General features: G+C 38.0%; 2 protein-coding genes across 2 annotated transcripts; both read left to right on the top strand.

Annotated features, from left to right (window-relative positions):
- The first annotated feature begins 428 nt into the window (after nt 1-428).
- On the top strand, nt 429-8,934 carry LOC110718199 (mitogen-activated protein kinase 15-like). Its single transcript, XM_021897007.1, has 10 exons — nt 429-1,269; nt 1,832-2,240; nt 2,357-2,484; nt 2,635-2,694; nt 6,072-6,221; nt 6,336-6,491; nt 6,601-6,812; nt 7,057-7,158; nt 7,286-7,446; nt 8,006-8,934. Exons 1-10 carry the CDS (start codon nt 1,246-1,248, stop codon nt 8,293-8,295), a joined length of 1,692 nt encoding a protein of 563 aa, XP_021752699.1. The 5' UTR covers nt 429-1,245; the 3' UTR covers nt 8,296-8,934.
- A 603-nt stretch (nt 8,935-9,537) lies between these two features.
- On the top strand, nt 9,538-12,755 carry LOC110717955 (pentatricopeptide repeat-containing protein At1g01970-like). Its single transcript, XM_021896754.1, has 3 exons — nt 9,538-10,112; nt 11,091-12,082; nt 12,180-12,755. The coding sequence occupies exons 1-2, from the start codon at nt 9,666-9,668 to the stop codon at nt 11,865-11,867; spliced, it is 1,224 nt and encodes a 407-aa protein (XP_021752446.1). The 5' UTR covers nt 9,538-9,665; the 3' UTR covers nt 11,868-12,082; nt 12,180-12,755.
- The last annotated feature ends 9,604 nt before the right edge of the window (nt 12,756-22,359 follow it).

Raw genomic sequence — 22,359 nt, 5'->3', positions numbered from 1 at the left:
ATTTGATAATAAAAATCAACTAACACTTATATTTTTCAGCTTTTCACCAAACATGATATCATATACAAAAATGATAAAAGTAAAATTTAGGTGATTTTGTTAAGCTTAGATTTTTTAGGTGCCTAGGTGGCACAAAAACTTAAATTACTAGTAATCCACATTATGTTTGATAGGGAAACATACTAATAATACTAGTTGTCTATGTTTGAGTTTGTGAACTTAAAAACTTCCCTTTTATATCCCTCCCAATATTTAAAGAAGCTTTCTACTTTTTCTTTCATGTCTCTGCTGTCATTATCCTCTGTCAAATTATGTGGACTACAGTTGCAGCATATTTAATACTCCTCACTAATTAATTATCCAACTTTTTAATTTTTATTATTCATTTTTTATTAACAATATCATTTCTTTGCACTAAAAATCTAAAATTAACAAAAATCCCTCACTTTTTTTTTTAATTTCTGTGGCTAACTCTTTCCACTACCCTTCTGCTTGAAGCAGCATTCATTATCACTGTTCACGGAACTTCAAATCTACCCTTTCTTTCTTTCTCTCTCCTCTCCAAAGATCTAACCCACCTGCGAAAACCCCATTTTAACTTCCTATTTTTCTTAAAAAATTAAGAAAATCTTCAATTTTTCTGTTACCCAGAAATCGAAAAGATTTAATCTTTAATACCCATTTCTTTGTTTTTTTTATCCTCAATCAACTTCCTGTTGTTCTTCCGTTGTTTTAGAAATTAAAAAGATTAAATCTTATTTACCCTTTTCTGCTTGATTCGTAAAAAGAAAAAAAGGATCTTTTTATTGAGTAATTTGATTTTGAATCGTTAAAGTTCTTCATTTCTTGCTAATATTAGCCATATCGATTTCTGTGTTGGGTATATTTAGCTGTAGATCAATCCTTTGATCCTTTGCCTTTTTTTAAGAAGCTATTTGGATCTAAGAAATTAGGGTTCTTTTCTTCTTGCTTTTTAGTTTGAAGAACTTCAAATGGGTTTGTTTTAGCTTACAGATTTGATTTTTGAGTTGGGTTTTGTGAGAAATTTGAGGGTTTATATTGGTTCAATCTATTTGTTTTTTAAGTTGATAAAAGTTTACATTATTTGGGTAAATTTGGCCTATTTAAGGGCACTTCTGATCTAGGGTTTGCCCCCTTTTTGTGAGCTGATTCAAGCTACCCACCAATTCGATCTGTTTAATTGATTCATTTGGATCAAGGGGCCATTAATGCTTTTTGGCCAAAATGCAACAAGATCAAAGGAAAAAGGTAATTTATACAGAAATTTTGATGTAATGTTTCGTTTAAGTTTCTAAAATTAGTTTGCATTTTAGGTTTCTTAAGGTTTTAAGTTGCATTTGATAGGATTTATGGTGCCCATGAATGTTAATTTATCATCCAATATTGTGCACCTTTGCCTTAGGTTGCTGCTTTCCAGCTATTTGCAAACTAGTGAATCCTTTTAGTTCTTCATTGAATTAAGGTTGTAATTGATTGGTTTTTCTTTTGGCATATGTAATGAGGATTTATATAGTTTTTAGATAATATTTGTTGTGGATTATGCCACCATGATCACCTATTAAATCCATAATTATGTTGTTGCTTTCTTAGTTATGTTGTCTGTACAGAATGGAGCTATTGGTTGCAATTATACCTTGGAATAATTGTGCTTGTATCTTGAAATTTGCATATTTGCATATTTGTAGACAGTGTATTAGTTGTCCATAGTCATGTGCAAATGAAGTTTTCATTAGGATAGAGAAAGGATGATGTGTTAATCGTTAAATTAATAAACTAGGTTATGATATCGAATCTAAATGTCTTTGTGCAGACGTCTGTGGATGTGGACTTCTTTACGGAATATGGTGAGGGTAATCGGTATAAGATAGAGGAGGTTATTGGTAAAGGAAGTTATGGTGTTGTTTGTTCTGCATATGACACTCATGTAGGAGAGAAAGTCGCGATTAAGAAGATAAATGATATATTTGAACATGTCTCGGATGCCACTCGTATCTTACGTGAGATTAAACTTCTCCGGCTTTTGCGGCATCCAGATATTGTGGAAATCAAGCACATTCTGCTGCCTCCTTCAAGAAGAGAATTTAAAGACATATATGTTGTATTTGAGCTGATGGAATCTGATTTACATCAAGTAATTAAAGCAAATGATGATTTGACCCCAGAGCATTATCAATTCTTTCTGTATCAGCTCCTTCGAGGCTTAAAGTATATACATACTGGTATTTATCTTGCTATTGTTTATGTTATTTCTGTTGAATGTATCAAGTTCTGGAAAGTTAGAATTCCCTGGTTGAAATTTGCCTCTTATTCTCATTAAATCCTCTCTTCCATGCAGCAAATGTCTTTCATCGAGACTTGAAACCAAAAAATATCTTAGCAAATGCTGACTGCAAGCTCAAAATATGTGATTTTGGTCTTGCAAGGGTGGCCTTTAATGACACACCAACTGCAATATTTTGGACAGTATGTAAACCTCCTTGAATCTAGTTTCTTTCTTTTTTTTTTTTTAGCCCTCCCGTTCGCTGATTCCTTTTTTTACTGGTTAACATTTTTTTTTTGACTATGATATTATTATGTCTGAGTTCTGATAATATCTGCTTCTTGCATTTTTAGGATTATGTAGCAACAAGGTGGTACAGGGCTCCTGAATTGTGTGGATCATTCTTCTCCAAGGTACAAATGTAACAGCATTCTCCCCTTTTGTCATTTCTTGTAAATAGATTGTTGATCGCAGCATATCCTAAATTTTGTTAAATGATGCTGGAATTCTGTTAGCAAGCGTTTGTTTTTCTTCTGATGGTTTTTATTGAGTTCTATAAACTTTGGCTGTGATTTAGAACATTGCAAGCGTTTGTTTTTCATCTGGTGGTTTTTATTGAGTTCTATGAACTTTGGCTGTGATTAGAACACTGCATTTACTTGCCTGTTCAAATCTAATAAGCAAGTGCATGCATGCAGAATATGTGAATCTGAGGCATGTAATCTATACTCATTGTAAAAATGTAATCACAGCCATCCACTAGGAATTATGATGGTTAGTAAAATGAAGGTGGTCAATTAAGCATATTAATGTGGCTGTCAGAATTTCTTCTTGAAGCCTTTCCTAGATGATTTATTATGTATCTGTAGTGCCTAGATACAGACGAACCAAGCTCCTTAAGATGAAAGAATGAATCAATCAGTATTATTGTTCCCCTTTGGTGATGTTTGATGGAAATCTATGATGTTCCATCAATCTTGCAATTTGATGGCTGAAAGGCGTATGTTGAATAATGGCTGGCAGCAGAAGGAATAACCTCTTGTCAACACTGTGAATGCGATTTATGTAGCATGGATTCTTAGTTTGGGTTTCCATTGAGTATTTGGATTCACTCTCCCAACACTCAAAATAATAAGGTCTTAAATTAATCTGAGAGACTAGATTAGGTTTTCACTTGCCCAAAACAAGGATTTTATACTCACCATCACTCACTGAGAAGAGTGAGAACAAGGAAAGTTAAATGATGCAATTGTGCAAGGAAATGAATATGTATATTCAATTCATTCTTGTAAAAGTGAACATAAATGGCTCAATTGTGCAAGGAGAAGAAAATATATTTTCAAATTATTCTTTTAAATTTGTACATAGATAGAATATCTTAAATACATGCCTCAGATAGATACAAATACACAGATATTTCAAATTCCCAAAGTCTACTGTGCCCAAGACCCCAAGATTTACTTGCCTATAACCCTAAATCCTTAATAAAGTTGGATTGGAAAACTTATCATTTATGGCTCACAAATCTTTAATCAGATGTTCAAAAGGAATATAATCATGAAAACAGACCCGACCTACAATGCACAAATGAGATAAGGCAAGACAAATAAAAATTATATCCTATAATCACTTGAATAAGTGTGAAACATACCCCCTTGCAGTTATTCACAACTTGAATCTAGATTTATGGCAGTAGGGCTAGTTGGCTGCACATTCACCTATTCCAGACATTTCTTCATTTGCTCGTTGTTTGCAAGAGTTAGTCACACAGAAATCAAATAGCTGCTGCCTGAGGTTTTACCTTATTAGCAGTTGTCTAAGAATATGTACAGACTAGTCATGAAATATGATTTTAAAAAAGGACCTAGTTTCTTGTGTTGCTGCTTAGAAATATACTATTTAGTATCTAGGGGGTCGTTTGGTTGACATGGGGAATAAATTCCCGTATGAAGTTGTATTTCCTGGGAAATTATTCCCCTAATGAAATGCCTAGGAATTAACATAATTTGTTTGGTTGGCAATGTGGGATTATAAATTCCCATAAATATCAATTGACCAAGGGGGAGCTAGGGAATTTACTTTCCATGTTTTGTGGGAAATTGAAATTCCTTTGAATTTCTATTTCCTCCATTTTTACTTTTATGTGTCAACCAAACAACTACTTAACACATCAATTCCCATGAATTTTCATTTCTCCCATTTTATATTGGCAACCAAACAAGGCCTAGCTATTCAAATTGGCACCACATGCAGCATAATTATCAGTACTTCAAATTTTTACTAATACATTATAGAAATAATTAGACTTGCTCAAAGGAGTGGGGCCCCATTAAAAGCCCAGACCCGGCCTTGTATTGAACATGCTTACATGCCTGACCTGGTCCACTTTATGAATGGGGTGGGCTTTAGAAAGGTTGACCTTATGTGGGCTTTTAGTGGAGTGGGGCAGGCCACAGGCCCTTAGTTTGTAAAGTCTTTAAATCATCAAGTGTCTTAATGGCTCCTGTTAAATAAATATTGATACTACAACACTAAAACTCCAAAATCTCTGTTAAACCCTCTTTATCCCTTTAATTCTTCTCCTCCCAACTAGAACCCACCATTTATTACCTCTGCAGAACCGTAGGAGAGAAAATCCTTTGCTCTTACTCACAAGCTCTCATCAATGGTGCTCAAGACTATCATTGAAGTGGATTTCGTAATGAAGGCCAAAGTATGATGCTTCGGAAGATACCACCGTTAAGAGAGATAGAGAAGAGGTGGAGGTAAACAACGGGTAGGCAGCGCTTTGAAGGGAAAGAACAAGGATGAACCGACGAAGAAATGAAGATGTGGGTGTGATTGTGATGGAGGACAGAGAGGAGCAGCGTAAATATAAATACAGAGAAAATAAAAAAGGAGAAAAAAAAGGGTTGGGCTGCACCGGGTTAGATGGGTCTTGACCGATCCACCCCACTATACACTAACCTATGACCCATCCTGCCCCAGACCCATTAAGAGTAGACCAACCTGCCCCGAACCCAGCCTCATATACATGTCCAGCAATAACCAAGCACTTCAGCAATAACCAAGCACTTTAACTTGAGCTGTATGGCCTTGAAAGACTGAAAACCATGTGTATACACTTGAAGGCCCTTAAATAATTTCAGGAAGTACAAAATTTTATCTTAACTCAGAAATTAACCATACTTGTTAATTATAGAGTCCATTATATAATTAATCTTGAGTCAGCTGTAAATTCCTACATCGTTAGTTGATAACTGATAGTTTAGGCCCACAATTGATAAATTTTGAGAGTATACACTTTTTTAAATCTTGTTTTGCAAAGTAACCGTATCCAGAAATTATGGAGTCCCATTGAATCAATATTTTTGAGTCGGCCAAAATTTCCTGCTTCACTACTTATCTGAAGGTCAGTGTGACCTAAAGTAACTTGCATCACCCATTCACCCTATTATAAATTTGCTCATTTGGGGAATGTGGATTTACAAAAGGTTGTAATTACGCTGGCTGGCCTGCTTTATGCTCTTTAATTTAAGTGTTAGGTACGATGACTTCTTTTCTATTCTGAGACTACACACTATTCCAGTATCCACTTATGTCACTGCTCATTGTGGAGGTTGCTGTTGCTAAAAGTTTGTAATTATCTTTGCGCCCAGAAGAAAACCTTCGACTTGTCTCTATTGTCAAGCCTGTCCAAATGTCTCTTGTAGAAAAGTGCAATATTTTCTTTGCTGTCATAGTGTCATCTCATACCGTTTTTTATGCTTGCATATTTGACCTTTCACAGTACACACCTGCTATTGATATCTGGAGCATTGGGTGCATTTTTGCTGAGCTTCTTACTGGGAAACCCCTGTTTCCTGGGAAGAATGTGGTCCACCAACTGGACCTCATGACTGAGCTGTTAGGAACTCCTTCTCCTGATGCTATTGCCCGGGTTTGTCTCGAAGCTCACCAATCATTTCAATGTATTTACAATTAAATTGTTGGTCTTCATGATATAACTTCTTGTTCCCGATCATAAACCTTTGTATTGATGATCCTCTTACAGATACGTAATGAAAAGGCTAGGCGATACTTGAGCAGCATGCGCAAGAAAAAGCCTATTCCTTTCACCCATAAATTTCCAAATGCTGATCCTCTTGCCCTTCGTTTGTTGGAACGAATGCTTGCTTTTGAGCCTAAGGACCGTCCTTCTGCTGAAGAGGTTGGTTGCCCTTTGTATGTTGCCTGAAAGTCTTATCTTGCTTATAAAATACGCACGTTTAAAACTTCATTACTTTTTTAATGAGGCTGGTGTTGCTGCATGTCTTCAGGCTCTTGCAGATCCATATTTTAAGGGTTTGGCTAAGGTTGAGAGGGAGCCTTCTGCTCAGCCTGTTACAAAGATGGAGTTTGAATTTGAGAGACGCAGAATGACTAAAGAGGATGTTAGGGAGCTCATTTACAGAGAGATTCTTGAATATCATCCAAAGATGTTAAAGGAGTTTTTGGATGGTTCAGAGCCAACTAACTTCATGTATCCAAGGTATCGTTGAATTTGACATTTAGCCTTGTGTGGTCGATCAACATTTAAAATTGTTGCCTTTTTCCTGTGCTCTGTTGGCGTACCGATATGAATTCATGCAATTACTTTTTGCCAGTGTGTTATTTTTATACCAGAAGCCAAATTTAGCATTTTGTTCATTATGTGTTGGTGATGGCTTTCCAATCTTTCACCAAATGCTGAATAAACAACTTGTTGCTAAAGGGGATTTTACTTTGGTATGTAGTGCTGTTGATCACTTCAAAAAGCAGTTTGCTTACCTTGAGGAACACTACAAAAACGGTTCAACTGGTCCTCCAATTGATAGGCAACACGCTTCTTTGCCAAGGTACGCACTCTCTTTCACAGGGCTTTTTATCTCTTGCTTTATGTATGGCTTTACAGCTCAAATGCCAATTCTAGTGATATCACGCATGGTCTTTCTTATTTACATTGAAAGCAATTTCATCATGCAGGGCCTGTGTATTATATTCAGACAACTCAGTTCATGGTTCTACTGAAGTCACTGAAGATCTCTCCAAATGTCGGATTAAGGAAGTTGAAAAGGCACATGTGGACAGGAACGGTGCAATTCCAATGACCAGGCTTCCTTTACAAGTTCCTCAAAATGTACAGGGTAAGAATCATCTTCTAATCTTGTTCAATAGTGATCACATCATGTTAAATCTTATCCCAAGTGTTCGCAGAGGATACAACATTAGGCCTAAGTGACATGTACTTTAGAAACATGAAATTTTGACATAAACGAATTTGGAAATTGTCGTTCAAGGTGGAGTATTCTTCAACTTAACCCTAATCCAAGAGAACCTGAAATTTATTGGTTTGAGTCTGGTTGAGCTGGAGATCTGAAAGTTCAATTAACTGTTATGCCACAAATGTATTATGCAAGTACATGATAAAAAACAGAAGGCAGGTACATGATAAAAAACAGAGTGCAAAGCATGCAACTCTCTTAAATATATTAATTGTACGCCAACCTGCCATAGTATACATGGATATAGCTTTTCCACTTTAATTACATCCCTCTTATTAATACTTGCGCTTAAGGAGTGATATTCTTGTCATGTTTCTCCTTGGAGTGTCTAAACAAGAATAGATAGTCCTTGACAAATACTAAGTAATACCTTAGTCTGGTTTGTACAAGTTTTTAACTGGACCTTTCATATCTACCGCAGGAGCTGCTGCAAGGCCAGGGAAGGTTGTCGGAAACCTTATGCGTTATAACAATTGTGGGGTAGCAGCAACAGCAGAGGTGACAGATCGACGACCAGGGCGAAATCCATCGATACCTGCCTCTCAATTCCCTACACCTAGTTCCTCGTATCCAAAAAGAAATCCTGGGTGCAAAAATGAAAGAGGAGAAGATGATTCTATGGAAGGGTCTAATGGGCTACAGCCTAAGCCCCAGTACTTGGCTAGAAAGGTAGCTGCAGCTCAAGCTGGACCTGGTAGTCAGTGGTACTAAATGTACGTACCTACAATTTTGGCAAACTAGATTGCCTATCCACTCACTGCTGGGACGTTTGTGGTTGAGGACAGGTTAAGGGGTAACGTGGGGACTCGTTTGTTGAAAAATGCACTTCCCAACTTTCGGAGATTTGAGTTGAAAGCAAAATGAAATTTGATCAGTTTGTGGAAAGATTAGGCTGGTTGATGCCCTATGAACAACTCATGCCGGTGACTTGATGATCAAATGGTATGGCAGATGGACTGGTTAATTATCTACATTGAGAACCAGATCACTATTGATGCCACACCTTAAAACAGGTTTAAGTGGTAACGAAATCCAACTGTTATTATCTTTTCTAACGTTGAAGTACGTAGTATTTTATGACATTTCTTGTAGGGTTGACGCAAAGCTTATGGTTCTTTGCACTTCTAATGTATTTTTATCTCCAAAAATGTAATAAATGCCCTCTTGTATTCATCCCTCACGAGGAATTAGTCTGATGATTTGTGGATCTTCTCAACTTTGATTAACTAGACATCTTTTGCTATAATTAGTGAGGTTTTCATGTTTAAATTATGTTGCATACCATGTAAAATTGTAAAATGGAAAGAGAAGTGAGTTTTCTCCTGAGAAAAATGGTGACATTGGTTTTGATTTCTTACTTTCTTTAGGATTCGACTTATTGCTCATAGTTTGTTACTTGCCGCTAGATTACCATACAAATGCAAATTTGCCACTAGATCATTGATAATGCAACACGACCTTTCTTCCAATCCACTAATATCAAATGAGGCTGAGGGGTGGAGTAGTGGCATAGCTCCCTATCTCGTATTTGTGAAGTCTAGGATCACATTTCATGGGACAGTTCGAGGGATTTCTAGATCAAATTTCATGAGACATTTGAGGGATTTCTGTTATCCCCTCGAGTGAATCCTCTTCTTACCCAAAAAAATTTAAAATTCTGCCGATATCAAATACTATTATTAAAAGTTTGGCAAAATCAAACCAAAATAATATTGCTAAACCCGCTAATATAGGATTAGCTAAAGCACCACTTTGACAATAATGAACATCAACCTTGTGTTTTAAAAAAGCATGTAAAGATTGTATACGAAAATCTCTAAATTGTAAGACATATTTTATTTATTTTTTATTAATTGTTTTTATGGCAAAGATGTAAGCTTTACAAAATGCTTTTTTTTTTTTAAAGCAAGTTTTCTAAAACCTACCACGAAATTAATCAGGAAAATTAATTCCCATTTTGACCCTCACAAAATGAAATTCACATCCATTTTTCCTAGGCAATTTCTTATGTTTACCGTTTTACTTGCTATTTATCACTTCATTTCCAATTTTCTCGAGTCATTCAATTCCTTCCAAAACCCATGGCTTGTTCTCCATCTCACTTGCTCTCCTACCCTTTCAATCCAATCAAATATAATCTTCTACTACATTACACCAAATTCCCAGAAAAACCCACAAATTTAGCAACACTTAAATTCACAACCAGATTAAATTCATCAATTTCCATTTCACAAATCACAGAAAATGCAGAAGCAACCCCAGAACCAAAAGAGCCACCGAAATTCAGATGGGTTGAAATAAGGCAAGATAAAATTACAGAATCACAAAAACGTGCAATTTCTAAATTACCCAAGAAAATGGAGAAAAGATGTACGGCTTTAATGCGGCAGATTATCTGTTTTTCAGCTGAAAAGGGTAGTTTGTCTGATTTGTTGGGTGCTTGGGTGAGAATTATGAAGCCCAGAAGAGCTGATTGGCTTGTAATTCTTAAGGAATTAAGCTTTATTAATCATCCTTTGTTTATTGAGGTATAGCTTTCATCATATGATTTTTGGAATTTGAATGAATTTTTAGTTTGTTTGCTTGTTTATAAGAAAATATCTGGAATATGTTTAATTTGATTGGGTTGGTCCATTTTGAAGCATATAAATCCTTGTTTTTGTCTTGGTAGGAGAAACATTCATCTGGTTTCTGTACAAATGCTTGATTTACTGCATATTTCGTCCATGATTTGTATTGAACTGCAAGCAATGATGGCGGGGCGGGGCAGTGGTTGGTAGAATTAGATGGTAATAATTGCGATTATGGGAATGAATTCATGTGTAATTTGTAAGGAAATTTGCATTTTGAATAATGTTGATGTTCATATGCAATTGCGCAGCGATTGTACACTATGGCATTCCAGTATAACTGAAGTGCTGAACTACTGATGAGTGATGACTGCTTGCTTTGCTTTCCAATATGGTAGTTGCTGCCACTTCCTGCTCCTAAACAAGCACTTAATTTTGGGTTACCTAATTCGTTGACAAACTCTGTCTTATGGTGTATTAGGTTCCCCATACTGATTTAGTTTTCATGGTGTCCTAGTAGTTTTGGGATACACCTTAAATATACCCCTGTATTGGCAGATTGAAGATTAGAAAGATGAAAAGGTATACTATTATATAGATGTTCTTATTGTGTGAACTATAGCCCTGCACTGAGATTGAATGTTAGAAAGATGAAAATGTGCATTTTATAGATGTTCTGATTGAGTTTGAGTTTGAGTTTGGACTTAGTCCCTTAGTAAAGTTAATTCTCCAACTTCTTACTATTTAGCATAGCAAATTAGTATGTCAAAGAAAGGGTATTGATATGTAATACCTATCAGAATCATTTTCCTGGAGGTACGCATGCAATTAGAATGCACTACAATTGACTAACCGTGAGTCCATTACTAAGTATGCATTTATCTGATAATCTTTTGTATTACCGTGTAGAACTGAACTCTGTTTACTTGGTCCTAGATTTCTGAATTTGCACTTTTGGATGAATCATTTGAAGCCAACATTCGTGATTATACGAAATTAATTCATCTGTATGCCAAGAATGGCCGACATCAAGATGCGGAAGATGTGCTCTTGATGATGAGTAAAAGGGGGCTGACTTGTGATCAGGTTATATTGACGACCATGATACATATGTACAGTAAAGCTGGCCACTTCAAGTTGGCTCAAGAAACATTTGAGGAAATGAAGCTTCTCTGTCAGCCATTAGATAAAAGATCATATGGTTCAATGATCATGGCTTACATCAGAGCTAGTATGCCAGATAAAGGAGAAGACTTAATTAAGGAAATGGAACAGCAAGAGATCTATGCAGGTGCGGAAGTTTATAAGGCATTGTTGAGGACTTACTCCATGAAAGGTGATGCTGAAGGGGCACAAAGGGTTTTTGATGCAATCCAAGTTGGTGGCATTTGTCCTGATGTGAGAATGTGTGGCCTTCTCATAAATGCCTACTTTGAGTCTGGTCAAAGTCAAAAAGCTCGCGTTGTTTTTGAAAATATGAGAAAGGCTGGTATAGAACCTAATGATAAATGTGTGGCTCTTTTGTTGGCTGCTTATGAAAAGGAGAACAAGGTAAACTCAGCTATGGAGTTCTTAATACATTTAGAAAAAGAAGGCATCATAATTGGTAAAGAAGCTTCTCAATTATTGGTCGAATGGTTCCGGAAGCTAGGAGTAGTAGAGGAGGTGGCAGATGTCTTGAGAGAGTTTGCTGGTAATGAAGCTGCTTTCTGAATATCCCATTAAGTAGCAAAGGTGTGTCGTCGTTCTGAAGGTATCCACATTTCATTGATTTCTGTCAGTAGCTATTGCGATGGAGTGATCAAGCAAAGGTGTGTTGTTCTAAAGGTATCCACATTTCATTGATATCTGTCAGTAGCTATTGTCGTGGAGTGATAAAAAATCACCAAACGTCTTTGATCACATTCAGAAAACCAGAATGAAGAAAGGTAATTTTTAATAATGGTTGTTCTAATCTGACTTCTTACACAAGTTGATCATTTGTTGTCAGCTTACCTTCTCTGATTATATGTGCATTCTTTGCAGTTTCTTGTTGCAAGTATCATCAAAAGACAAGCTCTGAAACTCTGAAGAGGTTGAGAGGTAGTATAGCAACTAAAGATCAGTACCAACTGGTTCTACTGTTGCAAGGGTCAAATAATGCTGATGTTTTTTGCCTAGAGGCTTGGAGCAACTAGAACTTGCCACATTTGCGAAACTTAATAGGTGAAATTTTCAGCTATTTCGTAAGGAAAAGGATGATCTACATTCATTGTCAATCAATGGCACCGATGCATGTTGATGATTTCCTGTGAGAACTCTATTACTGTATTATAAAGCTGTCTGAAAATGCATTATTATATGGTTAATTTTAGTCTTTTACTTATCACAGAATGTATTAAAATGGCTCCTCAAACTCTCATTAATTGTGAATTGGCATATCATACTGAAATGAAATAGCCTCTTTCAATGCAAGATGAAAGGTTGCAGATATTCATCCTTGTCGATAGTGAGGGATATTAGAGTTTCCTTCCCGGTTCCAGGAGATCTTGGGATCGATTCTCACCCCGCCCTTGTGACTCTCTAAACACCAAAAAAAAAAGATATTCATCCTTGCCTTCTCCCCCCCCCCCCCCTCCTCCTCCCTCTCTCCCAAGGCGGTAGTTTACAGAGGAATTGGGGTATTGTTGCTGTTGTACTGCTCCTTGCTATATGTGGACGAAACCCTTAATTGAAGATATGTCTATTATCATTACTGGGAAAGAAGCTACTGAAGAGTTTTTTAATGAGTTGAAATTTTGCGTTCAGTAAAGCAAACATAAGAATAACAAGCTAGGATTTGTTCTAGACATTACACAATTTGCTCTTGATTATTTGTGCACGAGTCTTGTGGCCTTAAATTCCTTTCATTGTTGATACTGTTATCCCTATGCTCTAGTCTAATTTGCCGGGAGATTTGCTCTCCATGGAACTATTTACTGCACATTTTCTTTTTGTAACAGTAATAATACTCAGTAATAATATAATAACAACAACGTTAAATAATAATAAAATTACAAAATAACAACAATAATAATACTCTGTAGTCATTCAAAATAAATTAATTCTATGCTCTATCAACAATTTTTCCCAGGCACTGATGACAATAGTCAGCGCCTGTTGAGAACTTTTACACCATGAGCCTCCTTCTCTTCGGCCTCCTTCAAACGTTGAGCTGTCACCTCATTTTCAGGGTACATTTGCGGAGTCTGCCGACAAGGTATAGGGCGTGGCTACCATAACCATGGCTATCATGAACACCAACCAATAATTACTCATTATTGCAATTACTTGTATATATATATATATATATATGAATTTAGTAATAGTGTTGAATGAATGAATGAATGAAATTGGCGAGATTATTGGATCAACCATATATATAGGCCAAGCTAAGGGGTTAATTAGTATAAACAATTCCAATTATTATTAAATTTTACAATAATGAATTAGCTGTTACTAGGCCAGCTTGTTAAATAATGGATATGAATCTACATGATTATATCAATTTTTTTTTTCATTCCATGTATGTTTAATTTATTATACGTGCGTTCTACTTTCCCGCTTCATTTTCATGGATACTACTCCGTAAGTAGAACTAACAGAATTATAATACTAATAAATTCTAATCAAATGGAACTAACAGAATTATAATACTAATAAATTCTAGTCAAATTAACTACGAGTAGAGTCAATGTATTTGGAGGTGTCAAGGTGGATGATCAGATCGGGTTCCCGTCTGATGAGGTTGGGTCGGGTCGGATCAACTTTTAAAGTTGAGTCATACTAAATTATTATGTCCACGCAAGTCCAAAACTGCTTGAAACCTTCAAACCCAATTCCCCATTTTTACCAATCTCAACCCCATTACATCTCCCAATTGCTGGTATAGAAACTAATGATAAATGTGTGGATCTTTTGTTGGCTGCTTATGAAAAGGAGAACAAGGTAAACAAAGCTATGGAGTTCTTAATACATTTAGAAAAAGAAGGCCGGCATCATTATTGGTAAAGAAGCTTCTCAATTATTGGTCAATTGGTTCCGGAAGCTAGGAGTAGTAGAGGTGGCAGATGTCTTGAGAGAGTTTGCTGGTAATGAAGCTGCTTTCTGAAAACCCCATTATGTAGCAAAGGTGTGTCCTCGTTTTGAAGGTATCCACATTTCATTGATTTCTGTCGGTAGCTATTGCGGTGGAGTGATAAGCAAAGGTGTGTCGTTCTGAAGGTATCCACATTTCTTTGATTTCTGTCAGTAGACAGTAGCTATTGTCGTGGAGTGATAAAAGATCATCAAAACGTCTTTGATCACATTCAGGAAACCAGAATGAAGAATGGTAATTTTTATAATGGTTGTTTTAATCTGACTTCTTACACAAGTTGATCGCTTGTTGTCAGCCTACCTTCTCTGATTATATGTGCATTCCTTGCAGTTTCTTGTTACAAGTATCATCAAATGACATGCTCTGAACCTCTGAAGAGGTTGAGAGGTAGTATAGCAACCAACGATCATTACCAACTGGTTCTACTGTTGCAAGGGCCAAATAATGCTGATGTTTTTTGCTTGGAGCAACTAGAATTTGCCACATATGCGAAACTTAAAAGGTGAAATTTTAAGCTATTTTGAAAAGTAAAGGATGATCTACATTCATCGTCAATCAATGGCACCGCTGTGAGAACCCTTTTACTGTATTATAAAGCTGTTTGAAAATGCATTTTTTATAGGAAAATTTGTTAGAAAGGTCCTTTTAAATAGGTTTTTTTTTTGTTGTAAAGGTCCTTTTATTAAAAAAAAGTGGCACAAAAGGTCCTTTAAACGCACTTAGGTTGTGGCGACACTAGTAGAAAAAAGTCAATGGGAAGCCCCAAATGGGCAGCGGTTTTGAAAATTCGCTTCCAAATCCATACAAAAACCCACCCAAAAAAAAAAAAGGGTAAAGGGAAGCGGTTTGGTTTGAACCGCTCCCAAAAATGTAATGGGAAGCGGTTCAAACCGCTACCCTTTCTTTAAAAAAAAACCGGGATTTTCCCTCCTTTTCCCCTTCATTTCACACATTCCTCCATTTCGCGCACTCCTCCTTCATTTCCTCTCAACTTGCTGCCTAACTGAACCACCACCACCACCACCATTGCTGCCTAACTGAACCACCACCACCAAGACACGCTGCCCCTCTCACCTTGCACGCACTCACTCCGTTGGTTAACCACCAAGACACGTTGCCTAACTGAACCACCACCACCAAGACACCACCATTGTTGCGACCACTGATGTTATACTCCGAGCAAAGGCACGACGCTACCACTGCCGCAGCACCGTCGCCTCCTCCACCACAGTTGGCCACCTGCAAAGACCTTGCTGCATTGCTGCCAGAAGACCTCCACCACCGTCGACTCTATTGCTGCAGCAGCTTCGCACGACACCACCACCACACCTCTCCCTCTCACCCCACATTCTTTCTCTTTGGCCCTCTCAAATTAGGGTGAGTTCATGCTTAATTTCACCATATGTAGGAAAATTTTAGGGTTTAAATTTTATTTAATCGAATTTTATCTTAATTATTTTATTAATTATTTGTATCCATAATGTTAATTGATGTTGTTTGAATTTGAGTAGCCTAAAAGTGATGAATTAGCATTATATGAATGAATGAAATTGTGTTTTGTAAGTAAGCTTAGTTTGCTTGTAGGTAGTCCAATTAGCATTATATGAATGAATGAAATTGTGTTTTGTTGAATGTCAAAAAATGCACGTTATTGAATGCTTGCATCGTCATTTGCCTAGATACCCGTTCGAGTCTTTCTCATTAGGAGCAAGGCTTGAATAGTCCCCGGTTGGGACCGTTCTTGGACGTTTAATCTCACTTAGGTAGTGAATGTATGTCTCTTTTTCGATTTTAAGGAGTATCTCAGCTTATCATTTCGAAACCATGTTCTCTAGGTGCATATGTAGGTAAGTAATTACTTACATTGTGTACTTGAAGAACTGGGGGGAAATGCTGCCGGATTTTCCTTAAAATTGGAAAGTTGACATACATTCACTTGTGAGATTAGACGTTCAAGGATGGGTTAGGTTGGAGTGATAAGGACCTTTTGGGAGCATTCATTTTTACATATATGAACGATATATATATATATATACTATGTACTTTGATTGACATAATATATGTTGCATTTATACATTATTTGTAATGTGCTGGTATGTTTAAAGGCAATTTAAATCGTCGATGGATCGCGGTTGGATGTATGGTAGACGTGATACGTTTGAATTCTTTAATGGGGTCAAAGAGTTTTGCGAGAATGCTTCACAATATCAGCTCAGAACGGGTGTGAATGACCTTTATTGTCCTTGTGTCAATTGTAACAATGTCACAATGGTCGATAGTGTTGATACAATAAGGGATCATGTGGTATGTCATGAGTTTAGGCCTCAATATCATGTGTGGGTTTGGCACGGTGAAAAGGGATCGTATAGGGAGAATGTTGTTGGGAATGATATGCATGATAAAAGTGCCGAGATTCGTGTGGAAGGTGAATATAAGACTGATCAGGGTGGAGATGGGGATGAGGAGGGGGATGAGATCGAGGACGGTGGTGGTGATCACTTGGATGAGATGATGCATGATGTAGAAGGTGAATTTGGTGATCGATGTGATGTATTTTAGTCATTATCAGAGGCTGCCAAAAAGCCTTTGTATCCTGGGTCCAAAAAGTACACCAAACTCTCAACCGTGCTAACACTTTTTAACATTAAGTCAAAGCACAATTGGAGCGACAATAGTTTTACATCTTTGTTGACTGTGTTATGTGACATGTTGCCAGACGGGAATGAACTTCCTAATTCCTTCTATTATGCAAAGAAACTCATGTGTCCATTTGGTTTGGAGTATAAGAAGATACATGCATGTCCTAATGATTGTGTTCTTTATCGAAATGAATATGAAGAGTTGGAGGAGTGTCCACGTTGTGGTAAGTCGCGTTACAAGCGAAAGAGCTGCAATGCTGGTATGAAGGGACCTCCTGCCAAGGTGTTGTGGTATATTCCCATCATTCCAAGGTTCAAGCGTCTATTTTCTATACCAAAAGATGCTAAGAACTTGAGATGGCATGCAGAGGGAAGAAAGAAAAACGGTTTGCTGAAGCATCCAGCTGACTCTTCGGATTGGAAGAACATCGATATGAAGTTTAGGGCATTTGGTGATGAAGTCAGAAATTTAAGGCTTGGGTTGTGTACCGACGATATGAATCCATTTGGCACTCTTAGTACCCAACATAGCACATGGCCGGTACTTTTAGTGATCTACAACTTGCCTCCGTGGTTGTGCATGAAACGGAAATACGTAATGCTTTCACTTATGATAACGGGGCCAAGGCAACCTGGAAACGACATAGATGTTTACCTTGAGCCCCTTGTTGATGATTTGAGAAAGATGTGGGATCAAGAAGTATCTGTTTTTGATGCCCATAAGAACGAGATGTTCCTATTACGTGCAACCCTTATGTGGACGATTAATGATTTTCCCGCATATGGCAACCTGTCCGGGTACAAGAACAAAGGGCATAAGGCATGTCCCATTTGTATCGATGACACACCAAACGTGTAACTTGAACACTATGGCAAAGATGTGTACGTGAGGACCCAAAGATTGCTTAGGCGCGATCACCCATATCGTAAGCAAAAAAAGGCCTTTAATGGGCAAGTGAAAGAGGGGGTTGCGCCTAGGCCATTGAGTGGAAATGAGGTGTATGGTCGAGTGAAGGGTATACCAACTGTTTTTGGTAAAACATCGAAACCTTTAGATCCGCATGCTCTCTTTAAAAAGGAATCGATCTTCTGGAAGCTTGAGTACTGGAAAGAACATGATGTTAGACATTGTCTCGATGTGATGCATATAGAGAAGAATGTTTGTGATGCAGCTGTTGGGACACTTCTGGGTATTCAAGGCAAAACAAAGGATGGAAAGAGTGCGCGATTAGATTTGGAAGCGTGGGGGGTTCGTCCGGAATTGTGGGTCCAGCCAAAGGCCGAGAAGGCAAAGGTAATTGAAAAGGGAAGTGAAGATGGTGGAAAAAAACCAAAGGGGAAGCGCAAAGGAAAGGGCACCGGTGTATCAAAGAAGAAAGATGTTGTAAAAGGCAAGAATGAAAAGGTTTATTTACCTCCAGCTTGCTACACATTGTCAAAGGAAGAAAAACGAAAGTTTTGTGCTTGTTTGTATGACATTAAGGTTCCATCTGGTTTCTCGTCAAACATGAAAAGATTCGTTTCCTTAAATGGAGAATTGAAGTTGACAAGTATGAAATCCCATGATTGTCACATGATGATGCAAGTATTCCTACCGATTGCAATTCGTGGTATTCTACCGAAGCACGTGAGAGAAGCTATTACAAGCCTTTGTTCGTTTTTCAATACCATATGCAGCAAAGTGCTTGACCCTTTTGCACTTGATGCTCTCTAGGCGAATGTAGTTGTAACTTTGTGCAAATTTGAGATGTATTTACCACCATCTTTTTTTGACATAATGGTGCATTTGATTCTTCATTTGGTTCGTGAGATTAAGTTGTGTGGTCCATTCTTTATGAGGTGGTGCTATCCTTTTGAAAGACACATGGGTACATTGCAAAATAAAGTCAGAAATCCAGCCCATCCAGAAGGTAGTATGATTCAAGGGATTGTGGCTGAGGAGATTGGTAATTTCGTGGCAGAGTATGTTGCCGTTGCCGAACCAATTGGGCTTCCCACTTCCCGACATGAAGGGAGACTTGATGGTCATGGAACACGCGGGTCGAAACAGATCTCACCTGCTCGAGATCAGTTCTTGCAAGCTCACCTATTTGTGCTTCATCATATTGCGGAGGTTCACCCATATTTAGAAGCGCACATGGATAGTTTGCGTACCAATTGGGCTTCCCACTTCCCGACATGAAGGGAGACTTGATGGTCATGGCACACGCGGGTCGAAACAGATCTCACCTGCTCGAGATCAGTTCTTGCAAGCTCACCTATTTGTGCTTCATCATGTTGCGGAGGTTCACCCATATTTAGAAGCGCACATGGATAGTTTGCGTGCCGAATTTCCATCCAAAGGGGAAAGGGCCTTAATGCAGTTGCATAATAAGATGTTTGTGACGTGGTTCCATGATCGAGTGTTGCGTCAATTGGATGAGATGGTCTCTGATACAATAAAGTGGCTAGCTTATGGTCCAAAGGAAGATGTTTATTCATTTGAGGGATATGACATAAATGGGTATACATTCTGGATTGAGCATCATGATCAAAAATCATTATCGACCCAAAATAGTGGTGTCACTCTTGTTACTTCATCAAGGGAGTTTTCAAGTGCGAAGGATACAACACCAGTTGACGCCCAATTATCCTACTACGGACGAATTCAGGAAATATGGGAACTAGATTACCGTGAGTTTAAGGTAGGTCTATTTAAGTGTAAGTGGGTCGATAATAATAGGCGCAACGTCAAACATGATGACTTCACTCTTGTAGACCTTGGCCACTTGCGGGATAGTTTGGAACCATTCATCCTTGCATCTCAAGCTAAGCAAATGTTCTATGTAACCGACCCAGCCGATCCAAAATGGTCCATCGTCCTTGCTAGCAAAAGAAGAATTTTAGGGGTTGGAGATGTTGAAGACGAGGAAGAATATGATGCATTTGATGATTCGCCCCCATTCACAACCCCTAAACTTGATGTAGGAAATGATGTAGACAATGATGCAAATTATATTCGATCAGACCATAATGAGGGAATACTTGAATGAGGTACTTTTATATATGCCATTTTGAACTTCTTTCGCTCCTATAACCTTGTATTAGCATGAAATCAATGACTTTTACGCATTTTCAACTTTTAAACATGTTATTTATGAGTTGTTAGAAGGATTAGACGTGAACTAGTAATGAAAATAAACAAGTCGGGAATGTTAGAACCTCATTTATGCCATATTGAACTTCTTTCGCTCCTATAACCTTGTATTAGCATGAAATCAATGACTTTTACGCATATTCTTGTCTTTAGTGATGACTAATTATTTGCTTTGCTTGTGATGGTAGGTGAGTATATATCATGGCTAGTGATGAGTACATTCACTACGCTGAGGATATGGATGATTAAGACCGTGGTAGCTCTCACTCTGATGACGAGTTGTATGATATCAATAAGGAGCCAGATTTGGGTGACCCAGAAGACCAAGCTCATGATGAGTTGCAGCGTAGGCTTGATGATTACGAGATAGCAGCTGAATGTGCCCCCCTATTACGGATAATGTTGTTTCCGAGTTTGTAAGAGATTCACAAGAACAAATGCACACGCAAAGTCAAGTGAAAACCACTGGTGGTGGAGAAGGGTTAAAGGCACCGGTGAAGAGAAAGGTTAGGGGTTCAACAAAAGCTTTTAAGAAACCCGGGGAACCCATGGTTCTTGAGTTTGATGAGTTGGGTCAGCCTACTGGCCAATGGCGCAGCAAATATTCCACTCACATTGGCATACTTACTCGTAAAATATCTATCACTCTGGAGTGGCCCGAGATACCGAAAGGGTTGCTTCAAATGTTTTGGGATGATACAATGGTAAGTGTTTATTATTTCAGTTTTTGGCAAAAAACTTTGTACCAAAATCGTTGCGCATTCACCAAAATTCACGAGATTCACCAAAATTCACGAGATTCACCAAAATTCACGCATTCACCAAAAAACAGTGCAGCCTGCCTGGGTGGGTTGTGCAGCCTCCCTGGCTGGCTGTGCAACCTGCCTAGGCTGCTGTGCAGCCTTCCTGGCTGGCTGTGCAGCCTGCCTTTTTTTAATTTTTTTTTTGGCCTTGACTAACATGGACGTTTGTCATTCTTATAGAGTGTGTTCAATATTCCTGATGAGCCGGACAAGAGAAAATCGTTTGAATGTTTTGTTCAAGAGAGGTTCAAAAACTTCAAAAGTTCCTTGAGAACAAGATGGATCCATAACAAACAAAAGAAAGACGGAAGGAAACTGTGATGGATGATGGGGGAGAGGAGAAACCCGAGAAGAAACCGTGGGATGTATATCCACAAATAACGGTCAAGGATTGGGAGAAGTTTGTGGCGAAATCTACTACTGCTTCTGCAATTGTATGTAGTTTCATATCAATTAGAGTTGTTTACTAGATTTTGCTCACTACAAATAATGATGCGAACATTTGTTATTGTGTAGGAAAAAAGTCAACATGCTAAGAGACGCCTTGTGAGCTTCTTCACCCCGAGAAAAACATGGATGAAGAGTTGGTGGGATATGGTAGCGCACAACCGTTAGACAAGGTCCATTTCAAGTATAATACTGGTACCCACTATATCTCGGTCGCGATCAATTCCATAGGTCCTGGGTTTGAGGACTTGCCACTACCGGTGTCTAGAGAGGAATATGACTTCTTGACGCTGCTTGATGCGAAAGGTAGCTTTGTGCAATGGCCACGTGATCGGTTGAGGTTGATAGGAGGGGTAAGTATACACACTTAGCTTATTTTTAAAACAAGTCGCAAATAGGTTGTACTATAACCATGTGCTTATATGTTTCTAGTTTGCAAATGAAAATCAGTCCTCTAAAAGGAAGAAGGTGGAGAAGCCAAAATCCAAGAATGTACAACCTCCAAATAACATGGAACAAGGACAAGGGTCGAAGGGTGAACACCTGTTGAAGACGAGTTCGAGAGGTTCTGCAACGAGTTGTACTCCACTAGTAGAAGTCGTTGTCCTTCATTCGCTCTCTGAAGCTTGTACTTTTCTTCACAACCGTGTTAGTGAGTTGCCTAGGGATAGATCTATTGAAGTCATTTTACCTAAGGCATTGTTCCACTATGATGAGGATGGGATTGCATTTATTACAAGAGAGGATGTGAAGGAATTTCTAACTGGTGCCATGCTTAACATTTCCATCATTCAAGCTTTCATGAGGTAATCAATGCCACCATTCCTAATCATATTATTGTTGCATTTTCGAATATAAACAATGCAATTCATCATAATTATTCCCCACATTACTGTCATGAAGGGCACTACAGGAGCACCTTATTAGTGGATGCAATTCCGAGGCTGCAGTTAGGTGGTTTTGCCCCGAGGAGACCTCCATCACCAGATGCCTATGCAACCCTCATGAAGTGGAAGATTACCTTGAACGGGGTATTAAGGTATCAACGCGTGCGAGATATAAG

The sequence above is a fragment of the Chenopodium quinoa genome, unplaced genomic scaffold, assembly GCF_001683475.1.
Source record: "Chenopodium quinoa cultivar QQ74 unplaced genomic scaffold, ASM168347v1, whole genome shotgun sequence".
Taxonomy (NCBI): domain Eukaryota; kingdom Viridiplantae; phylum Streptophyta; class Magnoliopsida; order Caryophyllales; family Amaranthaceae; genus Chenopodium; species Chenopodium quinoa.
This window is presented reverse-complemented; position numbering and strand designations above follow the sequence as displayed.